Source organism: Panulirus ornatus, chromosome 5 (genome assembly GCF_036320965.1).
Source record: "Panulirus ornatus isolate Po-2019 chromosome 5, ASM3632096v1, whole genome shotgun sequence".
NCBI lineage: Eukaryota > Metazoa > Arthropoda > Malacostraca > Decapoda > Palinuridae > Panulirus > Panulirus ornatus.
This window is the reverse complement of record NC_092228.1, coordinates 41,366,390-41,393,331: the sequence shown is the minus strand read 5'-3', so window position 1 is coordinate 41,393,331 and position 26,942 is coordinate 41,366,390. Positions and strand designations below refer to the sequence as shown.

The 26,942-nt window shown below is 45.4% G+C and overlaps 1 protein-coding gene across 4 annotated transcripts in view; it reads right to left on the bottom strand.

Annotated features, from left to right (window-relative positions):
* LOC139748724 (microphthalmia-associated transcription factor-like) overlaps positions 1 to 26,942 on the bottom strand; it is a 232,105-nt gene that overhangs the window by 175,793 nt on the left and 29,370 nt on the right. The window contains exon 1 of one of the 4 annotated variants that reach the window (XM_071662090.1): positions 19,721 to 21,238. The exons of 1 other annotated variant lie outside the window; for it this stretch is intronic. In XM_071662090.1, coding sequence (XP_071518191.1) covers positions 19,721 to 20,616 — 896 coding nt within the window. In that variant the 5' untranslated portion in view covers positions 20,617 to 21,238. Of the gene's footprint in view, positions 1 to 19,720; positions 21,239 to 26,942 lie in introns of those variants that run through there. 2 more of the 4 variants (XM_071662089.1, XM_071662091.1) reach the window with 2 other exon arrangements.

Here is a 26,942-nt window from a genome sequence, read left to right as displayed (position 1 = left end):
ATCATAAACACAACCAGATATTCTCCATCACAACATTTCTGGCTCCAAACTGCTGTAAGGTGGCACTGGCCTGTATTAATACAACCCCACCCCTCCACTCCCGTCTATATACATCACACACACACACACACACACCCCTCACCCCCGTCTATATACATCACACACACACCCCTCACCCCCTTCTATATACATCACACCACCGCCCCAAACCCCTTCTATACACATCACACAACCCCCACCCACACCCTTTTCTATATACATGACACCCCCACCCACCTCCTTTCTATATACATCACACACACCCCAGCCACACCCTTTTCTATACACATCACACCCACACCCACCCCCTTTCTATATACATCACACACACCCCACCCACAGCCCTTCTATACACATCACACACCCCCACCCACTCCCTTTCTATATACATCACACATACCCCTCACCCACACCCCTTCTATATACATCACACCTCCTATATACATCCCATCTATGTTACCCTCACCCACCTCCTTTCTATATACATCACACACACCCCACCCACAGCCCTTCTATACACATCACACACACACCCCACCCACTCCCTTTCTATATACATCACACACACCCCTTCTATATACATCACACCTACTATATACATCCCATCTAAGTTGTTATGGCTCGTACGAGTGTGGGGGATTTAACTTGACAAGACGTGGTCCATCTGTCACAACCACCATTACTGCTCACAACTCCTCCCTTATAACATGTTGTTATCATGTCCTAACGGGCAGTTGGGCTGTTAAGTAGTTCGGCTGTTAAAATTGGTCATTTCCTCCCTTGTTTGTGAAGCTGTTGCTCTACGTGTTGTTAAGTTATTCAAGCCTAAGTTAGGTTATAAGTTAGTCTGGTCAAAGTCTGGTTGTGCTTTAAAACCTTCACTAACTTAGTTTTGGTAGTCAAGTTCACCCCAAGTTAGGTTAAGCTGCTGGGCTATACACAAGTTAGATTAGGTTTTAGGTTAAGTTAGGTTTGCCCAAGTTAGGTTTGGTTGTTTTGGCTTCCCTAAAACACACGTAACTATGAAGTAAGTTAGGTTAAGCTGGGTGACCCTAAGGTAAATAAAGTCAGTACAGCCAAAGCTAAGTTAGGCTAAGTTAGAATGACCTTTTCTACCAAAGCTAAGTTAGGCTAAGTTAGAATGACCCTTCTACCAAAGCTAAGTTAGGCTAAGTTAGAATGACCCTTTCTACCAAAGCTAAGTTAGGCTAAGTTAGAATGACCCTTTCTAAGTCTCCTTATGGTAGAGTTGATACGTTTTGGACACAGATACCATCCCACCTTCCTGTATTACAACATCTTCCAGAAGCTTCCCGATGGTAAATACGTGTAAGCAACCAACCCACACCCCACCCTCGCCGTTTCTGTTCTGTTTACACATACGTTCAAGCGAACGACTGTGGTGGGGGGTTGGGGGATGGGGGCCTTAAAAGTGGGGGGGTGTAGGTGGGGTAGTAGTAGTGGGGGGGGGGGTAGAAGCCAACGGTGGCTTGGGGGGGGTCAGGGGGGGGCGGCGGCAGGGGGTGTACGAGGCTGACTTACCCTGCCAAGACTTGGCCTAGTTTTCTGTGACTCACTGGGGGGGTGTGGGTGAGGGGGGGGGTGTGGGTGAGGGGGGGGTGTGGGGTGTTGGGGGGAAGGGTTAGGGTGAGGTGGGGGGGTGAGGTGGGGGTGGGGGTGGGGGGGAAAGCAGTTCCGGAAGGCGTGCTCGAAGCGATGCCAGGAAACAGCGGGGGGGGGGGGGGGGTGAGCGGGGGGGGGAGGGGGGGGGTTGTTGCCCACAGCCGCCGGCCTGGCTCTTGTGAGAGAGGGGGGGAGGGGAGGGAGGGAGGGGGGGGGGAATCTCCTTGTCTTCCACGGAGTCTTCCGGACTGTCTAGTCGTAGAAAACGGACGGTGGGTGGTTGGTTGCTTGGTTGGCTGGTTGGTTAGCTCGTCCTTTGAACGACTCTCAACTACCAGAGTCGTTAAGGCCGTCAATTTTAACGACTCTCAACTACCATGGTCGTTATGACCGTCAATTTAACGACTCTCAACTACCAGGGTCGTTAAGGCCGTCAATTTTAACGACTCTCAACTACCATGGTCATTAAAGCCGTCAATTTAACGACTCTCAACTACCAGGGTCGTTAACACCGTCAATTGGCATGTTAACATCCTACGATCGAACGATGGTAAACCTATTCTCTCTCTTGTAGTTCCAAGATGAGAATTTTACACCATACACGCTCCTACTGTATGATACAATACGCTGTATAATACAATACAAAGCTCTCGCCTTCCACAATACATTCTCTATATCCTCTATGTATGACCCTCGCTATCTATCTATGTCTATCGCGCAAATTTGACCCTTTCTGAAAGGAAGGGGAAGTTCTCAAACTTCTTTGTGACCCCCCCTACTTAAAGTCCCACTGTATATACCCCTTATGAATTACCCAGTGGTTCGAGCCAACACGACCCATTTTCTTTCAGCTCCTCATAAACTGGCTATATATATATATACTGTACCAAAATGGCGTCGTAGCTTCGTCTCTTCGTTGTATATCAACTGACTGTTATATTTCTCTCTTGTGTCTCCCCTGATGATGATGTGATTATGACACGAAAGTGCACTTGGCAACTTTTCGTGTTTCATTTTCCCCAAAGTGGACTCATGGGGAATATTATTATATATATATATTATATATATTATTATATATAATATTAATTATATATATATATATATATATGGGGGGGCAGTTGATAAACTTCTTCCATCCCCCTCCATGATTAAATTTTTTAAAATTTAAATTTAATGACCCTTAAATACCTTTAGCCCTTTAAATCCCCTTTCTGGTTCTTAAAACCCTCATCGGGCCTTTAAAAATCCCCCCTGAGCTTAAATCCCCCCCCTGACCTTTAACCCCCTTCCCTAACCCTTAAAAAACCCCTCAGACCCTTTAAAACCCCTAAACGGGACTTAAAATCCCTCCTGCCCCTTTTAAACCCCCCTCCGGGACCTTAAAAATCCCCCCCCTTTGACCTTTAAAATTCCCCCTTCCCCTGACCCTAAAAATATCTACAGTAATACTATATGTGGGGAGGACCCTAAAAACATATCAAACAGTAACAAATATATGTAGGGAAGGACCTAAACATATCTACAGTAATATATATGTGGGGGAAGGGACCCTAAAACATATCTACGTAACTACAATGAAATTTATATGATGAAGTCATGCAGTACACACACATAAATATTTTGGGGTGTACGCTGGGGCACCGTTGGGGTCGTACGTTTTCTCTTTACGCTGGGTCGTATGTTGAGTGGGTACTTTTGGGTTGTACGCTGAGTCGTACGTTGGGTGAATGTTGGGTGTTTTTTGGGTTTTTTTCGTACGTTGGGTCGTATGTTGGGTCGTACGTTGGGTCGTTACGTTGGGTCTTACGTTAGGTCGTATGTTGGGTTCGTCGCTTTCGATTTTGTCGGTATGTTGGGTCGTAAGCTGGGTCGTTGTATATATATTATATAAAATATTTATATATATATATTATATAAAATAAATATATATATTTTTTATCTTTTTTTTTTATTTTTACTTTCGCTGTTCCCGCTTTTGCGGGGGGTAGCGAAAGGGAAAAACAGACAAAAAGGAAATGGCCCAACCCCCCCATCCCACATGTATATACATACGCCCCACACACGAAATATCAACCTAAAAGCTTTCATGGTTTACCCCGACCCCCTTTCACATCCCTTGTTTCCCAATCCACTGACACCCACGTAAACCCCGGGTTTTATACCCATCGCTCCAATTCACTTTTTTCCCTTGCCCTCCTTTCACCCCCCCGCTGTTCGGGCCCCGATCCCCAAAAAAATCTTTTTCCTCCATCTTTCCACCTCCAATTTGGTCTCCTCTTCTCCTTTTTCCCCTCCACTCCGAACATAAAATCTTTGGTCAATTTTCCTCATTCTTCTCTCCTTTGCCCAAACACTTAAAAAAAACCCCCCTCTTATGCTCTTTTCCCCCGGGCTTTTTTTTTCACCACATTCTCTCCCCTTTTTACGTTACTCACTCGATCAAACCACCTCACACCCACATTGCCCTAAAACATCTCATTTCCAGCACTCATCCCCCCTGGCACAACTCTATCATGCACGCCCCCGCAAAAATACAAACATTGTTGGGAAACCCCTATTCCTTCAAACATCCATTTTTGCTTTTCAGTAATGTTCTCGACTTCCACAATTTTTCAAGGCCCCCCAAAATTTTGCCCCCTCCCCCACCCATGATCCCCTTTGCTTCCCTGGTTCCATCCGCTGCCGACCAAACCCAGATATCTTTAAAAAACTTCATTCCTCCGTTTTTCCCATTAAATCACCTCCATTGATTGACCCCAACCCCACTGTACCCAATAACCTTATATATTTTATTTATATTTATATTATATATATATAATATTATACACACACGTCAGGAGAGAGGAACTGGTATAGGGCCGAAAATCCTTATAAAAAACCCTACGAGATTGACCATATATGTGTGTGTGTGTGTGTGTGTGTGTGTGTGTGTGTGGCAGGGACAAACTCGTCTTATATTTCCGGACGCCGTTACCGTCTGGGCGTGGTAGCGCCCTCGCCCCGGGTACCTACCAGGCGCAAAGGGCCCTTTCAAAAACTTACCAAACACACATATGCCCACCTCCTTCCCCCCCTCTTCAACCATCCCCCTTTCCCTTTCCCCCACCCTTCCCCTCATTAACCCCTTTAGCACGACGGTATGGCTTCCTTAGAACGACACCCCCCCTCCCCCCCCCCTTAAACCGACCCGGGTACTAACCCAATACAAATCACAACCCCCTTTTCCTTACCCCATTTTCTTTATTGTTTTTTTTTTTTTTGTCTTGCCCCCCCCCTTTCCCCCTTTTCTGGTCTTCCCCCCCCCTCCCATTTTTTTTGACCCAACTTCAAGCTCGAGTCAAAAATTAATAACAATAAAAATATAATAATGTAATAAATAATAATAATAATAATAATAATTTAAAAATAAAAAATAATAATAATATAATAATAATAAATTCGGGGATCTTTCCCCGGCCCCCCCCTTAACAAGGGGTTGGAGCCAGTCCCCCCAATGGCGCCCATGTTGCTTAAGACAAAAGGAAACAAAAAAACAAAAAACAAAAACCACGAAAAATTTAATAACACGTTGGGGGAAAAGAGGAATAAATAAAAACATTCATTTGGCCCCAGAGAGAGAGAGAAGGGGAGGGGAGGAGGGGGAGATAGAGAGTTTAGAGAGAGAGAGAGAGGAGAGTTAACTTTAGGGGGGGGATTCTCATTGCGTTCGCCCAAAGGGCCCAAAAAATTTAACGAGTTCTGACGGGCTTCGTGGGGTTTTTTAGAAAGGGTGGGGGGTGGGGGGGGGGAGGGAGGAGAGAGAAGAGGAGAGAGGAGAGAGGAAGAGGAAGAGAGAGAGGGGAAGAGTCGAGAGAAGGGGAGAGGGGAGAGAGCCAGGTTTGGCAGGTTGTTTTTGGCTTTTGAAGAAGATTTCCGCGCGGTTGCCATTTAACATGGCTGGCGCGCGCGCGCGGGGGGCGGGCGGCGGCGGAGGAACTAGTTTTCCCAGCGCCTCTCCCAACCCCAGTCCTTATTTACGAAAAATTCCCCCCCGTTTCTCCTAAATAAAAACCCATATTATCAAATCATCTCAAAATCTATATTTTTAATTCATTATAATTTATAATAGGGGGGCTTGAATAAAGGAGGTTGAAAAGGGGGTAATATAAGTTGAGGTGGGGTTTGTGTGTGTGTCCTAGGAGGTGTGTAAGCGGCCGCCTTTTCCCTTCCCGGGCCCAAAAAATTGTGGCTCAGTAATGGCGGGGTTTGTGACGCACCCACACGGTCGTTGCCTTCCGGTCACACCCCTTTCCCCTTTGTGAACGACCCTTGTGCACGGATGTACGACCTGGAGAGGGGGGGGGGGGTGGGGTGTACGGCGGTTTAAGTACGACCCTTGTAACACTGGTAGGGTACGACCGTCGTACGAGTCGGAGGTCTCGTTACCGTTGTGGTACAGCGTCGTACCACTGTTGTCCCCTTGTACGGGCGGTCGTACCGTTTGTGGGTCCATCGTACCGGTGGTACAGGGTCGTACCGTTGCGTACAGGTCTTTCCCGTTACTTTACAGGGTCGTACCGGGGTAAAGGGTCGTCCCGTTGTCGTACAGCGTCGTACCGTTGTCGGACAAGGGGGGTACCGTCGTGTTCCATGGGGATGAAAATTGCTCAAACAACTTTCAAACCCGCCTTAGCTGGGTTAAACTGGACATGCTATGTTAAACTGTTTCGGGGCCCCGGCTAGGTTAGGTTTTTGTTTGGGAAAAAAAGCTTTGCCTGCTAGGTTAGGTTAGGTATCCTGCCTCATCAGCTAAGGGTAGGTTAGGTGAGATATCCTAGCCTCCATAGCTAAGGCCTAGGTTAGGTGAGCATATCTGCCTCCATCAGCTAAGGACTAGTTAGGTTTAGGCTATCCTAGTCTCCATCAGCTAAGGCTAGGTTAGGTTATCTAGCCTCCATCGCTTTAAAGGCTAGGTTAAAGGGTTAGGCTTTTCCCAAACTCCATCAGCTAAGGCTAGGTTAGGTTAGGCCATCCTAGGCTCCCTCAGCTAAGGCTAGGTTGGTGAGGACTATCCTAGCCCCCATTTAGCTAAGGCTAGGTTAGGTTAGGCTAGCCTAGCCTCCATCAGCTAAGGTAGGGTTTGGTTAGGCTTTCCTAAATCTCCATCAGCTAAGGTAGGTTAGGTTAGGCTAGCCTAGCCTCCCGCAGCTAAAGGCTAGGTTTGGTGAAAATATCCTAGCCTAAACTGCTAAGGCTAGGGTTTGGTTAGGCTATCCTAGCCTCCATCAGCTAAGGCTAGTGTTAGGTTAGGCTATCCTAGCCTCCATCAGCAAAGGCTAGGTTAGGTGAGGACTTATCCAGCCTCATCAGCTTAAGGCTAGGTTAGGCTATCTAAAGGGTCCATTTAAACAAAGGCTAGGTTAGGTTTTGGCTATCCTAGGGAACCACAGCTAAAGCTATTAAGCTGGACCAAACAGCATTAAAACCGAGCCAAAAATTGCCTAAACCCGGGCCCGAGCTAAAAGCTAAGTTTGGGTTGACTACAGCTAGCATCGGCTAGGTAACTAGGCCACACGCCACCCCCCCTCGGCTAGGTTAAGCTAGGCTACACGCCAAACCCACTCGGCAGTTACCTAGGCTACAAGCCACCCGCCGGGGAGGTTAAGCTAGGCTTTCATGCCACCCCCGATCGGGTAGGTTAAGCTAGGGTACTCGCCACCCCCCCTCGGCTAGGTTAAGTAGGTACACGCCACCCCGCCTCGGCTAGGTTAAGCTAGGCTACACCCACCCGCCTCGGCTAGAGTTAAGCTAGGCTACACGCCACTCCCCTCGGCTAGGTTAAGCTATGTTGTTTGTAGACAGCAGTCGTATATATATAAGTATGACACTTGGCCCTCGCTTCACACGAGAGGGAAAAACAATTTAAAATAATAATAATAATAATAATAATAATAATAATAAACTAAAATATGAGTAAAAAAAATTTCTCTCTCCTTATTTTAAATTAGAAAATATATGTGGGATTTTTTCTAGAAACCTAGCTCTATACAGCCAACGTTATTCTTTAGAAGCCAAGCTTATAGTGGCGTTTTTTTTAAATGCCAGCTCTTTTGAGGCGTTTTTTAAAAGCCTTAGCATTTCCTCTCATTTAAATTTTTCGAAATATATAGAGCCTTTTTCTAGAGGCCTAGCTCTATAGTGGCTTTTTTTTTTTTAAAGCCTAGTATTTTCCTTTCCTTTTTTTCAAATTAACGAAAATATATGAGGCGTTTTTCTAGAAGCCTAGCTAAAATATAAAGCAGCTTTATTAAAATTTAATTATTTTGGTTCAATATACGTTTATATATTTTTGGCCGCTTTTATATTTTTCTTTTTTAAAAAGGGGAAAAATTTCGTATAAATGTCGCGTTACAAGGCATTATTTAAATTTATATATATATATATATATATTATATTTTTAAATTATATATATATATATATATTTTTATACTTTTCTTTTTTTTCTTTTAAACTATTCGCATTTCCCGCGTTAGCGAAGGGTTGCTTTAAAAGAACAGGAATGGGCCTTTGAGGAAATATCCTCACCTGCCCAATTCTCTGTTCCTTCTTTTGGAAAATTAAAAAGTCCACTTGGGGGGAAAAAAGAAACACGAAAAGTTCCCAAGTGCACTTTGTGTAATAATCACAAAAAAGGGGAGATACAATTCTATCTATCTATCATATATATATTTATATATAATATATATTTTATAAAATATATATATATATATATGTGTGTGTGTGTGTGTGTGTGGGGTTTTGTGCCATTCTTTCGTCGTTTTTGCGTAACCCCCGCTAACGCGGGAGACGGCGACAAATTACAATAAATAATTATAAAATCCTTTCCCAGGATATGCTTAAAGCTTTCATGATGTTTAATATTCAGCTCAAGCTGAGGCAATACCCATGAAAATCCAGCTTAGAAGCATTGCCACAGCTTAAAGCCAGGTAAACTTCACGAAGAAAATAAGCTTAGGGGGAATTGGTTAAATGCAGTCCAATGTCAGACTAAGCTTTGGCATGACAAAGTGTCAAGCTTTGGGGTACGGATTAAGCTTGAATGACAAGTCAGAGGGTGTGGGGGGTGCGCGCGCGCGCATGACAGCGCCAGGTCAAGCTGGGAGAAGGGGGTGGGCAGGGTCTTTGGGGTACAATGCGAACACACACATCATCACGTCACGGGTTTTACTAATTTTTGGGAACCCTGACACCTAGAAAAAGTCCACATTGCTTTAAATTTTTCCACAATTATTTTTTCCCTATTATTTCTTTTTATATAAATTTTGTTTATATATATATAAAAATCTTTTCCTTAGAATTAAATCGCAGGGGCGACATATTCCACCTCTTTGTTTACTTAATATTAACCCTTAACGTGTCGACCCGCTCCAGTTTTCTATGACGGCCTATTCCCGTTCTCTTCGCCCCAATGTTATGTTCTTCGGAAGGAAAAGTCCCACGTGATGTGTTTTGCTGTAGCGGATGGGGACGAAGAACAATGGATGGGGGCACTAAAGCAATTCTCTTTTCAATGAAAGACGAAAAAGAGGGGAGGAGAGAGAGAGTGAACGAGAGATGAGAGAGGGGAGAGAGAGAGAGAGGGTGGATAGATAGATAGATATAAAAAATAAAGTGTTAGATAGGGTGTTTGGGTAAAAAGGGGCACATAGATAGGGTAGTTTGATAGATAAAAAGGGGAGGAGAAGAGGGGTGAGAGAGAGAGAGAAAGAGGGGAAGTGGGGGGAAGGGGAGAGGGGAGAAGGGGGAGAGAGGAGGAGAGAGTTAAACTAGGGGGAATACCTTGGCACCCCCGTACTCCAGTGTTGTCAAGGCGTGTACCCCAAATCCCCTTCACATGGGCCTTACTGCTTACCCACCCACATAGTTTTTTTCTCTTCCTTTTTCTCGTCTTTCCTTCACCGTCTCTCTCCTCTTATGGGGGAGGGACGAAGGATGGAAACCCCGTTCCAGCAGATAACCTGGTCATAGCCATCATGGTTTGTGTTATCTGTCCTTCCCGTCTGTCCCCAGCAATAACCTGGTCATAGTCCCTTCAGGGTCCTTGGTTATCTGTCCTTCCCATGTATATGTCCCAGCAGATAACCTGGTCATAGACCATCAGGGTCTTGTGTTATCGGGCTTTCCATGTATATGTCCTCCAGCAGATAAATGGCTAGACCATCAGGGTTTGTGTTATCTGTCCTCCATGTTCTGTCCTCAGCAGATAACCTGGTCATAGGACCATCAGGGTCTTGTGTTTCTGTCCTTCACATGTATTACTGTCCTCCAGCAGATAAACCCGGTCTAGACCATCAGGGTCCTTGTTGTTATCTGTCCTCTCCATGTATACTGTTCCTCCAGCAGTAACCTGGTCATAGACCATCAGGGTCTTGTGTTATCTGTCCTTTCCCCTGTTTACTGTCCTCCAGCAGAAAAACTGGCATTAGACCATCCGGGTCTTGTGTTATATGTCCTTCCCATGTATACTGTCCTCCAGCAGATAACTGGTAAAAGACCATCAGGGTCTTGTGTTATCGTCCTTCCCATGTATACTGTCCTCCAGCAGAAACCTGGTCATAGACCATTAGTATCTAAGGGTCAACTCCACGCAAAAAATAAATTTCCATCATTTCAAATTTCGAAACCCATTAAAACAAATAAACCCCTTCTCTGGCCATTTTCTTTTACCAACATCTTCCTTTCTTTTGAGTTTTAAACGAAAAATGGTGTATGTGTGAGTGTGTGTGTATGTGTGTGTGTGGTTGTGTGTGTGTGTGTGTGTGTTATTACAATTCATGTGTTTTGGAAGGAAGACTTTCAATCGTTTCCAAACAAACCTTAAAATATTAAAGAAACGGTGTAAATAAATTTTCAATAAATTTAGTCGATTATTATATATATAATATTAATATATATATATATATATATATATATTTTATATATTATATATATATATTTATATATTTATGGGAAATCCAAATTAGGGGGAAAATGAAACACGATAAGGGTTTCCAAGTGCCTTTCGCGTCATAATAAAATCATCAGGGGAGACACAAGAGGGGAAATATAACAGTCAGTTGATATTACAACGAAGAGACGAAGCTACGCGCCATGGGTTTTAAAGTGACTGTTATTTTCTCCCCCTTGTGTCTCCTTTAAAGATGTGATTATGACACGAAAGTGCACTAGGGAAACTCATCGTGTTTCATTTCCCCCCCCCCCGGTGGACCTTGGAAATACTTTATATATAATATATATATTATATATAAATATTTTTATATATATTATATTATATATATATTATATATAATATATCAGCAGCAATATTATCAAGAGTTCTACAGTGTCCTGGTTGACCTTGCCAATTTGAACGCTAAATTTAACTCGTTACACAACTGGCAGGCAGCGACCCCAAACGCCTGCACCCTTCATCCGGGAACTCCCCAAACCCACTATAAACCCACGGGGCATTTCCTAACGAGCATTTGGATACATCAGAGGGAACGACAAAAGGTTTGAAGGGCTGGGCGTAAGTGGAACACGAGAGAATGGGAAGATGCGGTATGTTTTAAGCATCAACATCATAACTAAAAAGTTATAAAAAACTTTCTTCACAAAAATTATACCCCAAACCCGTGGGGTAAGATCTTTGTTGTGTTATTTAAAAAAAGAAAAACGGGAGCAACCGTTTTCCTTAAAAAAACTGTCATGGATTTTATTATTTTTCTTTCCCCCTAACAAATCATTTTTGATTTTGTTTAACAGGTTTTCTGCATCTTCACTACATCATATATATATATATATATATATTATATATAATTTATATATATTATTATATATATATATATATATTATAATATATATCTGGTTTAAAAGCGGATATACATAAGTTTTTTTTTGAAGGGGGTAAGGGTTTAGGAAGGAAAAGGGCCAAGAGAGCTTTTTGGATGTTAATTGCGGGGTGCAAGGGGGGATTTGCTTATTTGTGGAGGAAGGTGAACTTGAGGGGTTTTCAGTGAGGTTTTTTGAATTTTGGGGGTAGAAAAAAGAAAAAAAAAGGTTGGTGAGAGTAAGTAAGCTTGGGAGGAGACCGTGTGGGGAAGTACCAGGAGGACTGTGTACGAAGGAAAAAAGGTTTGAGAAAAATGAAGTAAGGGTTTGTGGGGGGGAAAAGGGGATGTATTTGGGATTAGTGATGGTTGCGCAAAAGATGCTGGGATGAGAGGTGGGAGGTGGGCCCGTTTAGAAGGGTAGGAGTGGTGGGATTGAAAAAGTAAGGTATTAGTGAAAGAGAAGAGAGAGGCCCTTTGGGGCGATTTTTGCAGGGAAAAAAAAAACAATGAGTGGGAGAAGTATAAAAGAAAAGACAGGGGTCAAGGAAAGGTGCAAGGTTTTAAAAAAAGGGCAAATGAGAGTTGGGGTGAGAGACTTCAGTAAATTTTGGGAGAATAAAAAGGGTGTTCTGGAAGGAGGGAAATAGGGTTTCGTAAGACAAGGGAGCAAATGGGAACTTCAGTGAAGGGCGGTAATGGGGAGGTGGGTAACAGTGTGGTGTTTTTGAGAAGGAGATGGTAGATATTTTGAAGGTTTTTTGAATGTGCTGATGACAGATTTGGAGATATAGGGGGTTTTTGGGCGAGGTGGTGTTGCAAAGTGAGAGGGTTAGGGAAAATGATTGGTAAACAGAGAAGGGGGTAAAATTAAAAACTTTTCGAAAGTGAAAGCGGCAAGGGAGAGGTTTGGATGGTATCGCAGTGGAATTTTTTAAAAAAGGGGGTTTACTGATTGTTGACTGGTTGGTAAGGTTTTTTAATGTATGTAGACTCATGGGAGTGCCCGAGGAAATTTGGGGGAATCGTTTTTATAGTGCCCTTGTACAAAAAGGGAAAGGGGATAAGAGTGAGTGCTCAAATTTAAAAGAAAGGGATAAATTTGTTGAGTTTCCCGGGAAAAATATATGGGAGGTTTTTGATTGAGGGGTGAAGGGATGTTCAGAGCATCGATTTGGGGGAAAGGGGAGGCGGGGTTTTAGAAGTGGTAGAGGATGTGTGGATCAGGTGTTTGCTTTGAAGAATGTATGTGAGAAATACTTAGAAAAGCAAAAGGATTTTTTGTAGCATTTATGGATTGGGAAGGATATGATAGGTGATAGAGATGCTCTGTGGAAGGTATTAAGATAATGGTGTGGGAGGCAGTTGTTAGAACAGTTTTAAAAGTTTTTATCGGGGGTATGGCATGTGTCGTGTAGGAAGAGAGGAAAGTGATTTGGTTCTCAGTGAATGTAGGTTTGCGGCCCGGGGTGTGTGTGTCTCCATGGTTGTTTAATTTGTTTATGGATGGGGGTTTTTTAGGGAGGTTTTAAAAGCAAGAGTCCTGGAAAGAGGGCAAATTGAAAAACTGTTGGGGATGAGAGAGCTTGGGGGAGCAGTGTTTTTTCGTGATGATACGGGGTGGTGGTGATTCATGTGAGAAAAATGCAGAAGCTGGTGACTGGGGTTTGGTAAAGTGTGTTGAAAAAAGAAAGTTAAGAGTAAAATGTGAATAAAAGCAAGGTTATTAGGTCGTAGGGTTGAGGGTAAGTCAATTGGGAGGTAAAGTTTGAAATGGAAAAAAACGGGAGGAAGTAAAGTTTTTTTAGATATTGGGAGTGGATTGGAGCGGATGGAACCATGGAAGCGGAAGTGGATCATAGGGTGGGGGAGGGGGCGAAAATTTTGGGACCCTTTGAAAATTGTGTGGAAGTCGAGAAATTATCTCGGAAAGCAAAAATGGGTATGTTTGAGGGAAGGGTTGGTTAAACCCAATGTTGTATGGTTGCGAGGCGGGGGCCCTTTTTGGATAGAGTTGTGCGCGGGGAGGGAGGGTTTGTGCTGGAAATGAGATGTTTGAGGAAAATGTGTGGTGTGAGGTGGTTTGATCGATTTAAGTAACGTAAGGGTAAGAGAGATGTTTTTTGGTGGAAATAAAAGAGCGTGGATTGAGAGAGCAGAAGAGGGTGTTTTGAAATGTTTGGGCACATGGAGAGGAATGAGTGAGGAAAGATTGACCAAAAAGGTATATGTGTGGGAAAGGTGGAGGGAACGAGGAGAGAGGGAGACCAAATTGGAGGTGAGAAAGATGATGGATGAAAAAGATTTTGTTTTGGATCGGGGCCTGAAAAAAAATGCAGGAGGGTGAAAGGAGGGCAAGGAATAGAGTGAATTGGAGCAAAGTGTATACAGGGGTTTGGACGTGCTGTCGGGTGGGATTGAATCAAGGCATGTAAAGCGTCTGGGGTAAACCATGGAAAGCTGTGAAAGGTATGTATATTTGCGTGTGTGGACGTGTGTATGTAATGTGTATGGGGGGGGGGGGTTGGGCCATTTTTTCTCTGTTTCCTTGCGCTACCTGGGCAAACGCGGGAGGACAGGGGACAAAGAATAAAAAAAAAAAAAAAAAAAAAAAATATTATATTTTTTTTTTTTTTTTTTATACTTTGTCGCAAAGTGCTATATGAACGCACCCCTTTGATACACATACCCACCCCACACAAACATATTATTTTATATATATATATATATATATATTTATAAAAAATTTTATATATATATATATATTTGCGGGCTTTTTGCCTGCGCTACGTTCCGTCACGGGCCAGGCGGACCCATTGTGAACAAGCGGTTTCCTGGCAGGAATTGGAGTCTGTCGTCCAAGGTTATATATCATAAACACAACCAGTATTCTCCATCACAACATTTCTGGCTCCAAACTGCTGTAAGGTGGCACTGGCCTGTATTATACAACCCCACCCCTCCACTCCGTCTATATCATCACACACACACACACACACCCCTCACCCCCGTCTATATACATCACACACACACCCCTCACCCCCTTCTATATACATCACACCACCGCCCCAAACCCCTTCTATACACATCACACAACCCCCACCCACACCCTTTTCTATATACATGACACCCCCACCCACCTCCTTTCTATATACATCACACACACCCCAGCCACACCCTTTTCTATACACATCACACCCACACCCACCCCCTTTCTATATACATCACACACACCCCACCCACAGCCCTTCTATACACATCACACACCCCCACCCACTCCCTTTCTATATACATCACACATACCCCTCACCCACACCCCTTCTATATACATCACACCTCCTATATACATCCCATCTATGTTACCCTCACCCACCTCCTTTCTATATACATCACACACACCCCACCCACAGCCCTTCTATACACATCACACACACACCCCACCCACTCCCTTTCTATATACATCACACACACCCCTTCTATATACATCACACCTACTATATACATCCCATCTAAGTTGTTATGGCTCGTACGAGTGTGGGGGATTTAACTTGACAAGACGTGGTCCATCTGTCACAACCACCATTACTGCTCACAACTCCTCCCTTATAACATGTTGTTATCATGTCCTAACGGGCAGTTGGGCTGTTAAGTAGTTCGGCTGTTAAAATTGGTCATTTCCTCCCTTGTTTGTGAAGCTGTTGCTCTACGTGTTGTTAAGTTATTCAAGCCTAAGTTAGGTTATAAGTTAGTCTGGTCAAAGTCTGGTTGTGCTTTAAAACCTTCACTAACTTAGTTTTGGTAGTCAAGTTCACCCCAAGTTAGGTTAAGCTGCTGGGCTATACACAAGTTAGATTAGGTTTTAGGTTAAGTTAGGTTTGCCCAAGTTAGGTTTGGTTGTTTTGGCTTCCCTAAAACACACGTAACTATGAAGTAAGTTAGGTTAAGCTGGGTGACCCTAAGGTAAATAAAGTCAGTACAGCCAAAGCTAAGTTAGGTAAGTTAGAATGACCTTTCCTACCAAAGCTAAGTTAGGCTTTAAATTAGAATGACCCCTTTTACCAAAGCTAAGTTAGGCTATGTTGAATGACCTTTTCTACCAAAGTAAGTTAGGCTAAGTTTTTGAATGACCCTTTCTAAACTCCTTATGTAGAGTTTATACGTTTTGGGGCACAGTTTTCCATCCCCCTTCCTGTTTTTACAAATCTTCCAGAGCTTCCCGATGGTAAATTTCGTGTAAGCAAAACCCAAACCCCCAAAACCCCACCCTCCCCCTTTTGTTCTGTTTCACATACGTTCAAGCGAACGATGTGGTGGGGGGGGTTGGGGGATGGGGGCCTTAAAAGTGGGGGGGGTGTAGGTGGGGGAGTAGTAGTGGGGGGGGGGTGAAGCCAACGGTGGCTTGGGGGGGGGGGTTTTTGGCGGGAAAGGTCTCCCTTTTCTTTTGGTCCCTTTAAAAACCGGGGCCCCTTAATCGGTTTACCAAACCCCATTGGGTTGATGATTTGTCCCGGGAGGGGGGGGAAGGGCCCTTGCCCCGGGGGGTTGTGGGTTGGTTTTTTTTTGCTTTCCATTGGGGGTTGTTTTATTGGTTGGGGGTATGTTTTGGGGTTGGCCGGGGGGGGGGGTCAGGGGGGCGGCGGCAGGGGGGTGTACGAGGCTGACTTACCCTCCCAAGACTTGCCTTAGTTTTTCTGTGACCACTGGGGGGGTGTGGGTGAGGGGGGGGGTTGTGGTGAGGGGGGGGGTGTGGGGTGTTGGGGGGAAGGGTTGGGGTTTGAGGGGGGGGGGTGAGGTGGGGGTGGGGGTGGGGGGGAAAGCATTTCCGGAAGGCGTGCTCGAAGCGATGCCAGGAAACAGCGGGGGGGGGGGGGGGGGGGGGGGGGGGGGGGGGGGGGGGGTTTGTTGCCCACACCCGCGGCCTGGCTCTTGTGAGAGAGGGGGGGAGGAGGGAGGGAGGGGGGGGAATCTCCTTGTTTCCACGGGTCTTCCGGACTGTCTAGTCGTAGAAAACGGACGGTGGGTGGTTGGTTGCTTGGTTGGCTGGTTGGTTAGCTCGTCCTTTGAACGACTCTCAACTACCAGAGTCGTTAAGGCCGTCAATTTTAACGACTCTCAACTACCATGGTCGTTATGACCGTCAATTTAACGACTCTCAACTACCAGGGTCGTTAAGGCCGTCAATTTTAACGACTCTCAACTACCATGGTCATTAAAGCCGTCAATTTAACGACTCTCAACTACCAGGGTCGTTAACACCGTCAATTGGCATGTTAACATCCTACGATCGAACGATGGTAAACCTATTCTCTCTCTTGTAGTTCCAAGATGAGAATTTTACACCATACACGCTCCTACTGTATGATACAATACGCTGTATAATACAATACAAAGCTCTCGCCTTCCACAATACATTCTCTATATCCTCTATGTATGACCCTCGCTATCTATCTATGTCTATCGCGCAAATTTGACCCTTTCTGAAAGGAAGGGGAAGTTCTCAAACTTCTTTGTGACCCCCCCTACTTAAAGTCCCACTGTATATACCCCTTATGAATTACCCAGTGGTTCGAGCCAACACGACCCATTTTCTTTCAGCTCCTCATAAACTGGCTATATATATATATACTGTACCAAAATGGCGTCGTAGCTTCGTCTCTTCGTTGTATATCAACTGACTGTTATATTTCTCTCTTGTGTCTCCCCTGATGATGATGTGATTATGACACGAAAGTGCACTTGGCAACTTTTCGTGTTTCATTTTCCCCAAAGTGGACTCATAGGAATCTCTCTCTCTCTCTCTCTCTCTCTCTCTCTCTCTCTCTCTCTCTCTCTATATATATATATATATATATATATATATATATTATATATTATATATTATATATATATATATATATATATATATATATATATATATATATATATATATATATATATATATATATTTCTCTCCCTGATGATGTGATTATGACACGAAAGTGCACTTGGCAACTTATCATGTTTCATTTTACCCCATGGACTCATAGGAATATATATATATATATATATATATATATATATATATATATATATATATATATATATATATACATTGGTTGGGTTAGTGCTGAGTAATAGGTCCCGCTGGCCTCGCAGTGGATACAGATCTTCCACATAAACATTATGTAAACATCAGATCTACGAACGCGACGGCAAAATAAGAGAGACTCGGTAACTTTGCCGTTCCTGTAATTGGTTCAAGGGGTTTATTGGATGGGGTGTGTGTGTGTGTGTGTGTGTGTGTGTGTGTGTGTGTGTGTGTGTGTGTGTGTGTGTAGTGGTGATGGATGGGGTGTGGAGTGTGTAGTGGTGATGGATGGTGGTGATGGGTGGGTGTGTAGTGGTGATGGATGGATGGGGTGTGTGCGTAGTGGTGATGGATGGGGTGTTGAGTGTGTAGTGGTGATGGATGGGGTTAGTGGTGATGGATGGTGGGGAGTGGGGGTTAGTGGTGATGGATGGGGTGTGGAGTGTGTAGTGGTGATGGATGGTGTGTGGAGTGTGTAGTGGTGATGGATGGGGTGTGGAGTGTGTAGTGGTGATGGATGGGGTGTGGAGTGTGTAGTGGTGATGGATGGGGTGTGGAGTGTGTAGTGGTGATGGATGGGGTGTGGAGTGTGTGTAGTGGTGATGGATGGTGGTGATGGGGTGTGTGTAGTGGTGATGGATGGATGGGGTGTGTGCGTAGTGGTGATGGATGGATGGGGTGTGTGTGTAGTGGTGATTGATGGATGGGGTGTGTGTAGTGGTGATGGATGGATGGGGTGTGTGTTGTGGTGATGGATGGATGGGGTGTGTGTAGTGGTGATGGATGGATGGGGTGTGTGTGTAGTGGTGATGGATGGATGGGGTGTGTGTAGTGGTGATTGATGGATGGGGTGTGTGTAGTGGTGATGGATGGATGGGGTGTTGTGGTGATGGAGTGGGGGGGGGGGACTGTGTAGGGGTGGTGGGTGTTGGGGTGGGGTGGGGTCCACCATGATAGGGATGGGTGTACTGGACACACAGTACAGGAGCTACGGGAGTGGGTGGGAACTGGACAATGGTATGGTATGAGGGGTGTAGTGTAAGGGGTGCAGTATAAGGGGCGTAGTGTAAGGGGTACAGGGTAAGGGGTGGTACTCACGCAAGGGGTCGAGTATAAAGGGTTTAATGAAAAGGGGTAAAGTGTAAGGGATATAGTATCAGGGGTGTAGTATCAGGAGTGCAGTATAAGGGGTGTAGTATCAGGAGTGTAATATCAGGGGTGCAGTATAAGGGGTGTAGTATAAGGGGTGTAGTATAAGGGGTGCAGTATCTGGTGTAGTATCAGGGGGGCAGTGTATTAGGGGTTGTAGTATCAGGGGGTGTAGTATCAGGGGTGTAATATAAGGTGCCCAGTATCAGGGGTGTAATATGGGGGGGTAGTATCGGGTGTAGTATCAGGACGTGTAGTATCAGGGGGTGTAGTATAAGGGGGTGTAGTATCAGGAGTGTAGTATCAGGGGTGCAGTATCAGGGGTGTAGTATAAAGGGTGTAGTATCAGGGGGGTGTAGTATCAGGGGGTGTAGTATCAGGGGTGTAGTATCAGGGGGGTGTAGTATCAGGGGGGTGTAGTATCAGGGGTATAGTATCAGGGGTATAGTATCAGGGGTGTAGTATAAGGGGGTGTAGTATCAGGGGTGTAATATCAGGAGTGTAGTATCAGGGGGGTGTAGTATCAGGGGGGGTGTAGTATCAGGGGGGTGTAGTATCAGGGGGGTGTAGTATCAGGGGGGTGTAGTATCAGGGGGGTGTAGTATCAGGAGGTGTGTAGTATCAGGAGGTGTGTAGTATCAGGGTGTGTAGTATCAGGGTGTGTAGTATCAGGGGGTGTAGTATCAGGGGGTGTAGTATCAGGGGGTGTAGTATCAGGGGGGTGTAGTATCAGGAGGTGTGTAGTATCAGGGGGTGTAGTATCAGGGGGTGTAGTATCAGGAGGTGTGTAGTATCAGGGGGTGTAGTATCAGGGGGGTGTAGTATCAGGGGGGTGTAGTATCAGGGGGTGTAGTATCAGGGGGGTGTAGTATCAGGGGTGTAGTATCAGGGGTGTAGTATCAGGGGGGTGTAGTATCAGGGGGTGTAGTATCAGGGGGGTGTAGTATCAGGGGGTGTAGTATCAGGGGGGTGTAGTATCAGGGGGGGTACTCACGCCAGGGGGGGTAGCCCCATGACCCTGCCCCTCTGCCCAGGGGGGTCCTCCTCCCCCCCTCCGTTTTCCACGCCTCCAGCCACCATCACCTGGGGCGTGGGCGTGGGCGGAGGCGTGGTGCTGGTCGGCGAGATCTGAGGCGAGGCGTGGGCGGAGGCGTGGGCTGAGGCGTGGGGGGAGAGGTATGGGTCGCGCCCGAACTCAGAGGGGCACTGTTGTTGTTGTTGTTGTTGTTGTTGTTGTTGCATGAGGTGGTGCTGCTGTATCCGCTGGTGGAGGTGCTGCTGCTGGAGGTGTTGTTGGAGGTCCTGCTCGTAGTGGTGGTGGAGATGGTGGTGGAGGCGCTGCTGGTGATGGTGGCGTTGTGGGCTGAGCCTCAACCGGTGCAGGCTCTGTTGATGTTGGCGATAGGCGTCGTGTTGGAGATGCTGCTGCTGTTGTTGTTGGAGATGCTGCTGTTGTTGGAGATGCTGTTGTTGTTGGTGATGGGTTGTTGTTGGAGGAGGTTGGTGGTCCGTGGTGATGGTGATGATGGGGGAGCCCGGACCACTCATGGTCTCCATGCGCGAGATGACGTCCTCGAAGTCGTCCATGTTGTGGCGGAGGGACGTCTCGGTCTCGCCGGGCCACGTCGAGGACGAGGCCGGGGGGGGCATGGTGATGGGGGGGTCGTGGTGGTCTTCCCCCCCTCCTCCGTCATGCCCCGCGGGGGCCTGCGCCCCGGGGAGGGTCGGGGCGGACCCCCCCCAGGACCACGAGGTCGAGGACGGGGTCGTCGAGGACGAGACTGGGAGGGATCTCGGGAGGACGGGGTCGAGGACGACCTCCAGCTGGCCGAAGAGCTGGGCGTGCGACTGCGCCGGACCAGCTGGTCGTACGACTCGGGGCGTCTCCATCACAAGACGACGCAGTCCCCACCCATCCCACACCACACGACCACCATCCCACACACACAGTCCCCCCCTCCCTCAACTCCCCCCCTCTTCAAGTCACTACGACCACCACGACCACGCAACGCCACGCCTTGGTCGTCGACGCACACGCCTTGGTCGTCGACGCACACGCCTTGGTCGTACAACCAACCACTTCACTTCCCGGTCACTGGCGCGCGGGTCGTCTAGGGACGACCACACGTCCCTGGACGACCGTGGGGGGGAGGGGACACATCCTCCCCCTCGATGGTTCACACGTACACTTATCCCTCGGTGGAGGAGGAGGTGGAGGACGAGGTGGAGGTCGAGGACGAGGTGGAGGAGGAGGGGGACACACGTGTGTGTGTGGATATACCTTCCCCCTCGAGATGGCCACACACACACACTTCGATGCCAAACCCTCGTCTGAGGAGGAGGTGGACCTTGAGGAAGAGGAAGAGGAGGAGAGGACACACAGGAGAAGACACGAGTGCGCGAGCGAGTGAGTGCGAGTGAGTGAGTGCGAGAGCGAGTGTGAGTGTGTATACACACACACACCAGGTACCAGACAGGCACTGTAGATGCCCGGCTTTGGCACACCACTGCCACACTATCCCTCCTCTCCCCACACACGTGGGGAGACCAGGGTGTGGGGAGAGGAGAGTGGGGGGGGGAGCATGACCTTGAAACCCCAGGCAGCGCACCAGCAGCGCCCCACACACACACACACACACACACACACACACACACACACACACACACACATGGCCCCCTTCTGTGCACGCACCCCTGCCAAGCTACTTTGCCCCGCGCGGTACACACTACGGTACACACACGGGCGCGTGTACCGTGTACCGTAGATACACACACACACACACACACACACGTGTTTATCAATGTCCACTATACGACCCTTTCACACCCAGAGTCCTCAACCCACACATCTACTAATATTCGAGGTCATCTACCAGTATTCGAGGTCATCTACCAGTATTCGAGGTCATCTACGAGTATTCGAGGTCATCTACCAATATTCCAGGTCATCTACCAATATTCCCAGGTCATCTACCCGACAGATAACGGCCGGGTGGTCGATATTCACATAAGCGACGTGAACCTTACAGAAAACGGCCTGTTCACCCTCGAACCCCCCATCTTCTGTACTGCAACGCCACCACCACGCGGCCCGTTTTCTTCCGTATATGACGTTCCGATCCCGGCGCGTTCATCTTCACACAGCACCGCACTGTGTGGTGGTATATGTGTGTGTTCTAACTGTGTGGTGTTAGCACCAGACGTTGTGGTACATGTGAAAATGTAGGTCAAATGCGAAAGTGTCAACACTGGAAATAAATATAAATAACTTTATATCAATAATGACGTAACAACCACAAGGAAGAGGAAATATAAAAAATGGGAAGCAGTGGATACACTGTAATCTTCACGAAACATGTTAGAGAATATAGATATATTTTTTTTCATACATATTCGCCATTTCCCGCGTTAGCGAGGTAGCGTTGAGAACAGAGGACTGAGACTTAGAGAGGAATATCCTCACTTGGACACCTTCTCTGTTCCTTCTTTTTGGGGAAAAAAAATTCTAAATATAATGTAAGATTTAAAGTAATGTATATTTTTCTATTTATTTAACCCTTTCAGTGTCTTACCTAAGACAAGTAATGTATATAGATTTATGAAAACTATATATGAATATGTATATGTATATGTATGTATGACTCATGGTGAGGTGCCTGAGGATTGGCGGAATGCGTGCATAGTGCCATTGTACAAAGGCAAAGGGGATAAGAGTGAGTGCTCAAATTACAGAGGTATAAGTTTGTTGAGTATTCCTGGTAAATTGTATGGGAGAGTATTGATTGAGAGGGTGAAGGCTTGTACAGAGCATCAGATTGGGGAAGAGCAGTGTGGTTTCAGAAGTGGTGGAGGATGTGTGGATCAGGTGTTCGCTTTGAAGAATGTATGTGAGAAATACTTAGAAAAGCAAATGGATTTGTATGTAGCATTTATGGATCTGGAGAAGGCATATGATAGAGTTGATAGAGATGCTCTGTGGAAGGTATTAAGAATATATGGTGTGGGAGGCAAGTTGTTAGAAGCAGTGAAAAGTTTTTATCGAGGATGTAAGGCATGTGTACGTGTAGGAAGAGAGGAAAGTGATTGGTTCTCAGTGAATGTAGGTTTGCGGCAGGGGTGTGTGATGTCTCCATGGTTGTTTAATTTGTTTATGGATGGGGTTGTAAGGGAGGTAAATGCAAGAGTCCTGGAAAGAGGGGCAAGTATGAAGTCTGTTGGGGATGAGAGAGCTTGGGAAGTGAGTCAGTTGTTGTTCGCTGATGATACAGCGCTGGTGGCTGATTCATGTGAGAAACTGCAGAAGCTGGTGACTGAGTTTGGTAAAGTGTGTGGAAGAAGAAAGTTGAGAGTAAATGTGAATAAGAGCAAGGTTATTAGGTACAGTAGGGGTGAGGGTCAAGTCAATTGGGAGGTGAGTTTGAATGGAGAAAAACTGGAGGAAGTGAAGTGTTTTAGATATTTGGGAGTGGATCTGTCAGCGGATGGAACCATGGAAGCGGAAGTGGATCATAGGGTGGGGGAGGGGGCGAAAATTTTGGGAGCCTTGAAAAATGTGTGGAAGTCGAGAACATTATCTCGGAAAGCAAAAATGGGTATGTTTGAGGGAATAGTGGTTCCAACAATGTTGTATGGTTGCGAGGCGTGGGCTATGGATAGAGATGTGCGCAGGAGGATGGATGTGCTGGAAATGAGATGTTTGAGGACAATGTGTGGTGTGAGGTGGTTTGATCGAGTAAGTAACGTAAGGGTGAGAGAGATGTGTGGAAATAAAAAGAGCGTGGTTGAGAGAGCAGAAGAGGGTGTTTTGAAATGGTTTGGGCACATGGAGAGAATGAGTGAGGAGAGATTGACCAAGAGGATATATGTGTCGGAGGTGGAGGGAACGAGGAGAAGAGGGAGACCAAATTGGAGGTGGAAAGATGGAGTGAAAAAGATTTTGTGTGATCGGGGCCTGAACATGCAGGAGGGTGAAAGGAGGGCAAGAAATAGAGTGAATTGGAGTCATGTGGTATACAGGGGTTGACGTGCTGTCAGTGGATTGAAGCAAGGCATGTGAAGCGTCTGGGGTAAACCATGGAAAGCTGTGTAGGTATGTATATTTGCGTGTGTGGACGTGTGTATGTACATGTGTATGGGGGGGGGGGGGGGTTGGGCCATTTCTTTCGTCTGTTTCCTTGCGCTACCTCGCAAACGCGGGAGACAGCGACAAAGTATAAAAAAAAAAAAAAAAAAAAAATTATATAACACGTGTATATATATATATATATATATATATATATATATATATATATATATATGGTTCATAATTATATATACTCATTAAAATAACACCACCCCACACTCCCTCTTCCCTTTCCTTTCCCCCCCTCCTATGCCCATAAACCAAAGTAGAAAACGGATGTTCGGCGTGTAAAGAACATGGGGTGCGGGGGGAAAGAAACCTTAAGTTACTAATTTCTCAAAGAGTGAGCAGCGGCAACATTGGCAAAGTGAGAGATAATATACATTCATATACACCCGAGACTCGAGCTGGCTCTCCCGTCTCCCCCCAGGGAGCAAAACATCTCCCGGGGGGTGTCGTGGTCAAGGGTCGTATACCGTCGTGGTCAAGGGTCGTATACCGTCGTGGTCAAGGGTCGTATACCGTCGTGGTCAAGGGTCGTATACCATCGTGGTCAAGGGTCGTGTACCATCGTGGTCAAGGGTCGTATACCATCGTGGTCAAGGGTCGTGTACCGTCGTGGTCAAGGGTCGTATACCGTCGTGGTCAAGGGTCGTATACCGTCGTGGTCAAGGGTCGTATACCGTCGTGGTCAAGGGGTCGTATACCGTCGTGGTCAAGGGTCGTATACCGTCGTGGTCAAGGGGTCGTATACCGTCGTGGTCAAGGGTCGTATACCGTCGTGTTCAAGGGTCGTATACCGTCGTGGTCAAGGGTCGTATACCGTCGTGGTCAAGGGTCGTATACCGTCGTGGTCAAGGGTCGTATACCGTCGTGGTCAAGGGTCGTATACCGTCGTGGTCAAGGGTAGTATACCGTCATGGTCAAGGGTCGTATACCGTCGTGGTCAAGGGTCGTACCGTCGTGGTCAAGGGTCGTATACCGTCGTGGTCAAGAGTCGTATACCTTCGTGCCCAAGGGGTCGTATACCGTCGTGGTCAAGGGTCGTACCGTCGTGGTCAAGGGTCGTATACCGTCGTGGTCAAGGGTCGTATACCGTCGTGGTCAAGGGTCGTATACCTTCGTGCCCAAGGGGTCGTATACCGTCGTGGTCAAGGGTCGTACCGTCGTGGTCAAGGGTCGTATACCTTCGTGCCCAAGGGGTCGTATACCGTCGTGGTCAAGGGTCGTACCGTCGTGGTCAAGGGTCGTATACCCTAATATTCATATTCTAATCATAAACATTGAGATATATAAATACCCTAATAATCATACTCTAATCATAAACATTGAGATATATAAATACCCTAATCATCATACTCTAATCATAGACAAATGAACAAGATCTGAGGGTTTATATACCAGATGTCATATAAATAATTACAATTATATGACAATCAAATTGGAAATGTTTACATATGATGCGCTTAAAATGGCCACGTGGTAAACAAACTTAAATTTTCATACACCTGTAACTTCGTGAGAGCTTAGAAAAATATATGTATATACATCCAGTAAATTAGTCAAACAATTAAATTCTATCCCTATCCACTCCTTTCATTCCCTAGATGAGTAATGGTTAAAAAAAAAATAATTTAATAAAGGCTTTGCTATTAGTCTTGAGTTACCGCTGATTAAGACATCGTTTTCTATGATGCCAATAGCGAGCATAACAGAAAACGTTTCATGCGTAACTAAAACTAATTATTAATCATTATTTCCCTTGGTTTTCAAATTAATGTACTTACGTGCTATGTTAATCTGTACCATTTATCACCATAAAACACATTTTCTTATATAAATGCATTACGCCTGCGTCGTAATATACATCTTAGGTATGAGATATTCTCGAATATTCAAAACACAACAAACACCTTAGTCACTAAACTATTTATATATATATATATATATATATATATATATATATATATATATATATATATATATATATATATATATATATATATATCAAATATAAGCTAATGTCCATAGATTTATGACCTCAATTAGGGCCTCAGCTGCCCGTACTGTCTATCTATATAGATAGATAGATAGCTAGATAGATATTGGTCAAGAAATGACCAATATAGATAGATAGATAGATACTGGTCAAGAAATGACCAATATAGATAAATAGATATTGCTCAAATAAATGACCAATACAAGTTAACCCAAACAAATTGCACGTCTTGATTAAAACCGTAAGTAATCAACAGACACAACAAAAAGCGAATACTGAATCAAATAAAAATTATTGACAAATAATAAAATATTGACATAAAGGACCTTAAAAAACATAGACTCGACCCAAACGAAAATACGCGATTAAATACCTTAAAAAACATTCCCTCACTCGATCGTTAAACTAAAGACGTGTTAAATTGGCACAAGCCAAGGAGTAAATAGTAAACAGGTCAAAACTGGATACTGTAATCATGAAATATATCTAAATATACTTCTATAGTCATATGAATTACTGGATGAATGCACCAGGGCAAATGAAGTTATGACACACATACTGAAAAATATTATTTCAAAGGACATTTATGATTGATGAGGGAGTTAATGAAGTGGTGGTCCTATCTCTTCGTATGGAAAGCATATCTCAAGTATACAAATTGTTTACGTAAATATATGTAAATATACGTGTGTGAGAACACACGTGTATATGGATAAACATATATACATTCGTGGATTATCAACATAACTATCAAGGAAAGACAACAAAGGACACATTCGCTCACATTCAGTCTAGCTGAGATGTGTAATGCACCGAAACCACAGCTCCCTTTCCACATCCAAGCCCCACAAAACTTTCCATGGTTTACCCCAGACGCTTCACATGCCCTGGTTCAATCCATTGACAGCACGTCGACCCCGGCATACCACATCGTTCAAATTCACTCTATTCCTTGCCCTCCTTTCACCCTTCTGCATGTTCAGGCCCCGATCGCTCAAAATCTTTTTCACTCCATCTTTCCACCTCCAATTTGGTCTCCCACTTCTCCTCGTTCCCTCTACCTCTTGACACATATATCCTCTTGGTCAATCTTTC